Here is a 9,852-nt window from a genome sequence, read left to right on the forward strand (position 1 = left end):
TTCTCTCTCTCTCCCTCTCTTTCTCTGTCTCGACCGAGAGCACGTGTGGTGCACCATTGCACACTGTCGATGAAAAAGAGACAAATTTTTTATTGTTTATATTAAATTTTATTTTGGAAATGAAAGGAAACGTTGAATCCAAATGTAGTTGACACTTACGAGCATGCCAATTTTGAGATTACAGTTTGCAATTATGGGATTGGGACTTCTCTGGTCCAGAGTCCAGACACAGATATGTGAATGGTGAAACAACTTCTGCAAAGAGAGTTAGAGAAGTCTTTAAAATTAAGTGAAATGTTCCAACAATACCATGTAAATATAATCAAGCATAGGATATAAAGGTGCACGAATAAATGTTCTTAACCACTTGAATTACAAGTCGTTTTCATTTTTTTTCCTTTCCTTTTTTATTTATTTTAATATTATATATTTTTTATATTTTGAAATTTGAATAACACTTCAGCAAATTACAGAAACTTGCTAGAAGACAATTCATTTCAAGAAAGAAATCTTCTTTGTTTCTTGTAAAATCCTCAGTTAGGTTTTGGTGGTGCACTTGGTTCGGCTGGGTTGCCATGCTATATCAATAATCAGGTAGACTTAGAGAGATGCAACAGCTTCTTTTGGAGGATTTGATCTGAATCCAAATGCTCTCTTATAAAAGAAAAAGAAAGAAACTGAGAACCAAATTTAAGCAGCATGACAACTGAAGCTGTTTATATACACATTTATAACAAGTTAAACAACCTTCTATGTATAAATAACAAGATTACATACATTAAATGGTACAGCAAAACAGGCAGCTTCACAGCATTTGAAGTTGTAAAGAAGAGGGAAAAAAATTGGGGGAGCTGAAAGTTTCATCTCCACCTTGTTTCTTCTTTCTTCCAAAGAATTCTCTTGAAAATTGGCATGGCTTTTTGGGCTACTGCTTGCTTTCAGGGACTTCTTTTATGCTCATTTCTACCATTTCAACCGCACCAAAACCTCCGTCGTCAGTGGCTATGGTTGATTGAGAGTCAATCCCAGACCCTGCTTGGATTTCCTTGAACATTGCCATGACTTGAATCATTGTCGGACGCCGCCATGGCCTATCCTCCAAACAAGCACAAGCTACCTTTAAATGCTGTAAAAGCTCAATCTCAAGGCTCGTGTCCTCTTTCATGAGCTCTGGATCAAAAACATCACTTATTTTCAATTTAGCATGTTGTTTTACCCAACCCACAAGATTATTGTCACCAAAATCTGCTGAATCTGTAGGACGCTTTCCTGTCAGCAGCTCAAGCAATACTACTCCATAACTATAAACATCACCTTTCGTAGAACATCTGAAGCTCTGGTAGTATTCAGGAGGGACATAACCAGGTGTGCCTGCTAGAGTGCTCACGCTCAAATGGGTGTCCATTGCACTCATAAGCCTTGCCATTCCAAAATCAGAGACTCTGGCTTCCAAATTTTCATCGAGCAGCACGTTGCTCGATTTCATGTCCCTGTGAATGATGTGTGGGATGCACATGTGGTGAAGAAAGGCCAGTCCCCTCGCAGACCCATGCGCAATTTTCCTCCTTGCAGCCCAGTTCAGCTTGATGCCAGCTTTCTTTGGCTCATGTAAAACATCATCTAAGCTTCCATACTTCATGTACTCATAAACCAAAAGCCGTTCTTCTCCTACTTTGCAGTATCCAAGGAGGGGAACAAGGTTTCGGTGTTTGATCTTCCCTATTGTTTCCATTTCAGCAGTGAATTCACGATCACCCTGTCCGCTGATATGTATCAATTTCTTGATGGCTACAATGCTGCCATCTTTCAGTTTGGCCTTGTATACATCACCAAAACCACCAGAGCCTATAAGGCTGTCGTCGTGGAAACCATTGGTGGCCTCAAGAAGGTCTGCAAAAGTGAGCTTTTGAAGGGGCTTCTCAAATGTGGCAAGGTTGATGCTTAACGCTTCCTTAGTCCCAGGTAGCTTCCAGCCATTGACAGTGCCTGATTGGTTACGACTGTCGATATAAACATCAAGGGCTGAAGCCTTCTTTTTTCGCCTTTTCTTGGTTTCGACGGCAACAATAAGCAAACCAAAGATGCAGAAAAGGGAGAAGAGCAATCCCATTGCCACACTGCCCACCAGGGATGCTTGTCGCCGATGAGACTTTTGATGCGCATTTGCACTTGGCCCAGAAGCTCTGACACATGGAGATAAAGGGTAGCCACAGAGGCCTGAATTGTTGATGAATCTGTAGGCAGGGAATGTCTCAAATTGACCCGACTCTGGAATCAATCCAGATAAACGGTTGTTTGATAGATCAATCTCCATGAGCAAGGAAAGGCCAGTCAGAGACTGTGGAATAGTCCCCTCAAGAATATTGCTAGAGAGATCAAAAATGTTAAGGCTTCTCAATTTTCCAAGCTCTTCTGGGATTGAACCAGATATGTTGTTATGGCCCAAATTCAAAATATAGAGATAGTACATCATCCCGATCTCTTTGGGAATGCTACCAGATAACAAATTATGTGAAAGATCAAGAAAAATCATAGACCCATTGTGGTTAAACGTTGGTTGGATTATACCTCTGTACACTCTAGTGAAGTTGCAAGGATTTCTTGTCGAAATCCTTTTCAGTTGGTCGTCTCTGATCCCTGCAAACTCGAGCAAATTCCCTGCTCCATGGCACTCTTTGCTACCATCATTCTTGATATATGCATACGTTTTGGAAACGATAAAATTCACTGCAATGTTGCCAGATTGTTTGAAAAGCGCAGGAGGGATTGTACCATTCAAGAAGTTGGTATTGAGATCCAACCATATCAAGCTCTTACAGTCACCGAGCTCCGGAGGAATGTTTCCATAGAATGAGTTGTTACTGAGTTTGAGTATTGCAAGTTTTGGAAGCTTCCCAATCCACCCAGGAATCTCACCGCTCAAATTGTTGTTTGACAATGAAATCCAATTCAAACTGGTGCAGTTGCTTAGCCCAACAGGAAGGGACCCAGTCAGCTCATTGAAGTCTAGAATAAGATTCTCAAGTGACCGAAGGTTCATTAGCTCTTGTGGGATTTCCCCACTAAGCTGATTCAACCAAATGATCAAATCGCGAAGGTTCGACAGAGACCCCAAGCTTGAAGGGATGGTGCCCGTGAGGTAATTGAAGCTCAAATCAAGAGAAACCAGCTGAGAACAGTTGCTCAGAGTTGGAGGAATAGTACCAATGAACTGATTGTTCTGAAGGTACAACTCCTTCCAGCTGTTCCTGGGATCTCCACAGAGCCCAACAGGAATTGGCCCAGACAAATTGTTGGAATTGAGATCCAAACGCTCCAAAGTTGCAAGCTTGGACAGAGAATCAGGCAATTCACCAGAAAAGTTATTTCTGGACAGGTCCAAGGACTCCAACAAAGTACAAGAGGTCAATGCATCAGGAACCGTACCGGTAAGGTTATTCGACGAAAGATCGAGCTCCACAAGCTCTGCACAAGTATCCAATAAGTTCATAGGAAATGTACCTTGAACCCCATTTCCTGCAAGTGAAAGAAACTTCAACTTCTTTGTGGGCATGTCTGGAACTTGACCATAGAAGTGGTTGACGGAGAGGTTCAAGAAAGTGAGGTGGTTGCAGGCAGATATAGCGCGCCCAATGTCGCCTGAAAACTTATTTCCAGAGATGTCAAGGTGGTCCAAAGCCAAGCAATCACCAAAAGTAGGAACTGACACAGAGAAATTGTTGGAGGACAAGTCCAAGTGCTCCAATTTCTTGCAGCTAGAAACACTGCTCATCTCCCCTGATATCTTGTTCCCTTTCAAAACCAGTTGCTGCAAGTCACCACAACCGTTGGATAATATCCAAGGGACCACGTTTGGGCCATAAATCTTGTTGTATGAAAGATCAAGAACCTGGAGGCTGAGCCTGAACCCTGTAGAGTCCTTGGTGGAGAAATCAAGAGAGTTTGAAGAGAGATTGAGAAACTTCAAGGCAGAGCAAGCACCCAAGATGGAGACATCGGATATTGGGCCTGACAAGGAGTTCTCAGCTAGATCTATGGTGGTGAGGAGAGGGCTGCACTTGGATTTAGAAGGGAAGGAGATGGAGCCTGAGAGAGAAGTTAATTTTAGAGTGAGAGATTCAAGGGAATCAAGTGTCATCAAGAAAGTGGAGACAAGGGTGAGATTGGTGTTTAAGGCGGTGCCGCTGAGGTCTATGGAGGAAACCCCGGTTTGCTTGCAGGAAATACCATTAAAGGTACATGGGTTTTGGTTGGGGAGCCAGGTGGGGAGAAGGGTTGGGTTTGGAAGAGAGTATTTGAAGTTGAGGAGCTTCTGGGTGTCTCTGTAAGCAGAAGACGAAGAAGATGAGGATGCAGGGCGAGTTGCAGAGAAGGCTTGGAGAAAGAGTAAGTGAAGAAGAAGGAGAAGGAAGGGGAAGGAGAAGTGAGAGTGGTGGTGCGAAATAGCTTTGTGGGGTTTCATTTTGTAAGTTCACTTTTGAGGTGCTAAAAGAAGAGGTTTTGGTTTTAGGTTCTGAGGCCTGCCATTAGAGAGAGCTCAGAAGCTATACCTGCTGGTTTAGATAGAGGGAGAGAGAGAGAGAGAGAGAGAGTCAAAATTCGGAATAAGGAAGGTAAGAAGGGTATTTATCAAGTGGAGGGAGTGGACACAGGGATTGCTCACATGCCATGTGACTCTCTCTCTCTCTGCCTGTTTGTTTGTCTGAATTTACACTTTCTCTCTCTACTTTTTTTTCTTTAAAATCACCTTTTAATCTTCTTCTTCTTCTTCTTCTTTTATTATCAATCATTCTTTTAACTCTCAGTTTTCTTTTTCCTTTCTTTCTGTAATGGAGGAGTTTAAGAGAAACCACTCTCTCTCTCTCTCTCTCTCTCTCTCCTCAAGGCTTAATTACGGGGACTATTATCTGCTTGTCTCTCTAGCTTTTATGGCTTTCTTTCTGCGTACGTGAGAAGAACTGGAGAGATCAAAACAAATGATGCATCCATCACTGTCAATTAATGAAGATTCCAGCCTCTTAATTTATTGGCACTTTTTTAATTAAGGGATCTGGTCTTATCAAATACAAAAATTAAGGGATCTGGTCAATTTTATATGACTTCTTTTTCTTTTTTTAAGCTTTGTTATTCTTGTGCTATATGTGTTTTTGTACTCTTTATTTTTGTCCCAAAAAAAAAAAAAATTCAGACCTATCATAATATGTTGCATTTCTTTTCATTTTTATCTTATACAAAAATACAAAGAAACTATGAATTTTAATGGAGGCAAAAATCTTTTTTTACCTTATTATCATTGTAATTTAAAATTATAAAATTAGCCTACTAAATTTTTGTTTTTGTTTTTGTATTTTTATACAAGCGATATTCGGGGTGGTGGAATTGAACTTAGGACCTCGGGTGCGGAGGTGAATGCTCTTAAGTTAAGAGACAAGTACTTAGTGGAGATTATATTATCACACTATCAATATTTTCTTAACATAATATACAATAGGGTTGCAGCTTGCAACTCAAGTGATTAAGATTATTTACCCATGCACGTTAGGTTATGTATTTGATTCATCTTCCCTTGCTTGTATAAAAATAACATAACATACTAAATATCTAGTATGAAAAATTTACCAATCTCCTTCTCCCTATTTTCACCAAATAACTTAGCACTTAATGTGATAAACTTAGCTAAGTATAGATTAAAAGAATACTAAAACTTTGTACACAAAACAAAAACAAGAAAGACAAGAAAAAAAAAAAAAAAAAACAATCACTACGTACACATACGAACATGAGGAATAAATGTGTAAATTCAAACTTAGACAATAAACTCAACAAAATGAAAATAAGCCTTTCGTTTTACTATTTTAAGATTTATATTGTTATTAGTTTTATTTATAGGGTACTGATTTTCCCACTTCCTTTTTATCCACTTATACTTCATTTTTTTTAAAATTATATGTTCTCACTCCTTTTTTGTTCACTTACACTCCTTTTTATCTTATAGTAAAAAGTACTTTTAAAAAAAATAAAAGGTAGCTTAGGTTGATAAAAAGGGAGTGGAAAAATCACCACCCTATTTATATAGTAGTTTATGGACTCGCACTCACGCTTATGTCAATATAGTTTTACTTTTTATCTTTTTATTTGTTTATTTTATCAATAAGATATTTTTTTAATGTGGACATGGATTTTTTTTTTATTATTTATATTGTAATATAATATTGTTTTACATATTTGCCTCTTTAAACTGAAGTAGTTGTGTTTTGAAAATACTTATTAAATTGGGGCTTATTTGGACTATTGGAGCATTTTACCATAATAGCCTTTCACTTTACACACACATATATATATATATACACATACATGGTCTTCTTTTATTGAGGGATCACTCAAAATGTTTGAAGAATATTAATTTTAATTGAATAAAATGACCACCCTTCCTCGATAAAAAAAAAATTAAAAGAATTTTAATTTTAAACTACAAATTATCACTATTCCAACCCTAAATATGTTATTAACCATAAAAGACAACAATCATCACTACTTAATGGGTGGAAGCACCCCCTTGTATGGTACATGCGGCTATTATGAAAAAACCTAGGTTTTTAAGACTCTTAACCTATTTCCTCACCCTCCCTCAACATTTGGAGGACCTGAACACTTTTACGGATTTGATGACCTTCGTAGGTGCAATAACATCACTCATAGGGAAAGCAATCTAAGGAAGTTAGATCTAGGAGACCTTTCCCTATAGCTCACACCCTAAAGAGTTCCTAGTCATAAGATCGTCCAACTAGGCATTGACGATTTGCAAAGACCGACATACACCATATATGCTCAATTGGGAGGATGACTGGTCTCAAGTCATTTGTGTAGGTGACACTAAGATAGGTGTATGGGTGTTCATTAGAGAATGAATTCATTGAACGTGATCAAGCAAGAGATCTTGTATGGAAGTTTTCCTTACATGTCAAATAAGATCGCTATAGTTGCAATAATCTAAAGTTAGTCCTCAACTTGAGGCACCACAATTGTCTTATGGAAGCGTTGTGGGCCTTTGATAAGAATAAATAGTCAAGTTCCTTCGACGGCACGACTCCAAAATATTGTTAAGGTTCATAATCACTCTATGGAGGTAGGTGAGTGTACAACAAGGGATCTATATACCTTTAGTAAAGAGGGAGAATGCTCTGGTGATATGATTCAGAAGTCTTTGGCCAAAGCATTGAGTACGATCAAGAATAGAGATTCTAATTATGTTCTTATGAATCATACAAGGTTAGGAGTTCACATTAGGAGCTGGACATGAATTCGGTGCCCTAATGATGTGAACAAGACCATTGAGTTAGAAAAGGACCGAATTACATTGTTGTCGTATTCCAACTGAATAGGTTCTCTACCACTTCTATATCGGCTTGGATAGTCATGGCACGATGCTAGACGTTACCCATGACTTGTGGAAGCTCTGAGGATATACCAAATGTGGGTCCTCATTAAAGGGAAAATCAAAAAGGAGTTTTACTTCATAATCGATTAAGAAAGAGTTTGAATTTCCCACTACCTTGCCTTAGAACCTAATGGATCACATACCCATAAAGCCTAGAGATGGAATTAATTAGGAGATGATGAACAAGGATTAATTATTTACTAGAGATTTATTAATTCATTGGGCTTGTAAGTTAAGTTGTAGTTGACAACTTATGAGACAAAGGGTCAAAGGCATAACAAGGCCAAAACCGGCCATAGGGTTTGGGTGAGGCCACATGGGTTATTTGAACCCCTTTATATAGATAAAGATGGTATCATCTCATCCTAGGGTTTTCTCTTGTGTTCTTGAGTTAAGAGGGAAACCAAATCCTCTCATTCTCTACCAAGGGGGTCAGCCATCTAGGAGGGGATTCTAGCAAATCCAACCTTCTAAATTCATCTTCATCCTTCTCTTTTCTTTGGTGTGGAAACATAGAGTATCCTCCTTTGGATTGCTTGAGAAATTCTTGTTGGTGGTGAAGGCCCATCCTTGGCTAATCAACCTAAGAGCTTTCTATAGGTAGTGCTACAAAGGTAAAAAAAAAGTTTTCCTTTCCCTCTCTCTAGGTGTATAGAGTCTTCTCTAGGTGTATAGAGTCTTGGATGGAACAATCTAAGCTTAGGCCTAAAGATGCTTGGGTTGGATTTGTTTTAAAGCTCAAAGTTTTAATCTATTGCTTCCGTTGCCTAGAGATTAAGTGCAATTTCATGATTGTGGCTTTATTAATCTAAAAAGTAGAACACATCCTTCAAAAAAGAGGAAGGGGTGAATAAGGGAGAAATATGTAGAAGAGAAAAAGTGGTTAAGACATAAAGAGGAAGAGATAGGGAAAGAAAGAGGGATGCTCAACAAGAAGAACATCTATGGTTCACCGAAAATAAAAAGAAGTAGGGCTAGAGTTGTTATTTAGTTGGGTATAGTTAGAACTAAGGCATATGGTTATTAATTGGGCTAATGTGATTTGATTATTAATTTGGCTTACTAATAAATTTGGATATAAATTAATAAGAAAACTTAACCAAACCGGTCTAGAACAGTCTGGGCTGATTTTTCCAAGACAATAACTGGGAGGAAACCGATCCAGAAAGGTCTGATTCAACTTTTCAGCCTAGGTTATTCTATTTTTGTCAACATGAATTTTTTTTTTCCGATTCGGTTCGTCTTGGTTTATCGATTCATGGTTCAAATGTCCATCTCTATAATTATCACTTGAAAACTAGAAGGTGTCACGCCAATGGTTTACTAATCCCAAAAGTTGACGACATCTAACATCCAATACCTAGCAATTAACGCCCATTAAAAGAAATTATTGCTCATTACCAAGGTAGTTAACACTTATTACCCGGGCAACTTACGACCATTATAAGAAAAACATATTGCATTGTTAGTGAGGTAGTTATTTTCTATAAAGATTGGGTGGATAGAAAAATTATGACACCAATCACATAGAAGATTTTCCATACAAAGGCCAAGCATCTCTAAGGAAGCATGTAGATATTAGAAGTCATGGGGCCAACGAGATCGAGCCTAGTGGAAAAAGGACCTTCACTTGCAGACTAATGGTCTCAAGTTCAAACTCCCACGGCACCTTAATAGCAGGTGAGAAAACCCTCTCCCCCTTTAATGAAATACTTCACTCTTTCTTCGTCAGTGGGTTTCTTGAAACTATATCTAAAAGAGTTTCTTGATATGTTGAAGAGGAGGGTAAAGATGGAATTGAGAAAAAGTATTTATTAAGATTGATTTGAGACATATTTGTAGGAAAAATTGTGACTGAAAATACCTAGATAATCAGTTTTTACAGTTATTTGGATCTTTTACCAGCAAAGAAGAAAACAACAGTGAATCTTCGCCTAACGTCACTTTCTCCCGTGCACAAACACCGATACTTATCAACGGCTGTCAAATATTAACCGCTTATACGACGTGTCGCTCAACCATTCGCCAGCATGCGTAACGTTTACTTTTTTTTTTTTTTTCCTAGCGTCGTAATTAATAAACAAAAAAACGTTAACAAAATTGCTCTGCTGTCACTTGGACACATTCATTCTTCCTTGATCGGGGTTGATATGATTATCGGACTGTCACCATCTCACCTCTCACAACCCATTCCTCTTTCTCTCTCTAGGTACTCTGAGGGCCCACATCTACATCATTTTTCCCAGGTGGGTCCGGGTGGGCCCGAGATTGATAAGCTTCTCATCTAATTTTGAATAAATGGGCACTGAAAAATTTAGAGATATACAAAAAAATGATGATGTCTTGAGTTGGAGGGGTAGGGCCTAGCAGCTGCAATCAACACGTGCCCATGTCTGTCGTGCTGACGTGGACCA

The 9,852-nt window shown here is 38.6% G+C and overlaps 1 protein-coding gene across 1 annotated transcript; it reads right to left on the bottom strand.

The window, feature by feature from the left end:
- Positions 1-663: 663 nt before the first annotated feature.
- BRI1 (Leucine-rich receptor-like protein kinase family protein) lies at positions 664-4,880 on the bottom strand. Its single transcript, XM_088255003.1, has one exon. It carries the CDS (start codon positions 4,460-4,462, stop codon positions 926-928), a length of 3,537 nt encoding a protein of 1,178 aa, XP_088111129.1. The 5' UTR covers positions 4,463-4,880; the 3' UTR covers positions 664-925.
- Positions 4,881-9,852: the final 4,972 nt, after the last annotated feature.

The sequence above is a fragment of the Prunus avium genome, chromosome 6 (assembly GCF_965620075.1).
Source record: "Prunus avium chromosome 6, drPruAviu1.hap1.1, whole genome shotgun sequence".
Classification (NCBI taxonomy): domain Eukaryota; kingdom Viridiplantae; phylum Streptophyta; class Magnoliopsida; order Rosales; family Rosaceae; genus Prunus; species Prunus avium.

Coding starts and splice junctions, on each gene's coding strand:
- BRI1 (XM_088255003.1), bottom strand. CDS start 4,462: ATGAAACCCCACAAAGCTATTTCGCACCACCACTCTCACTTCTCCTTC.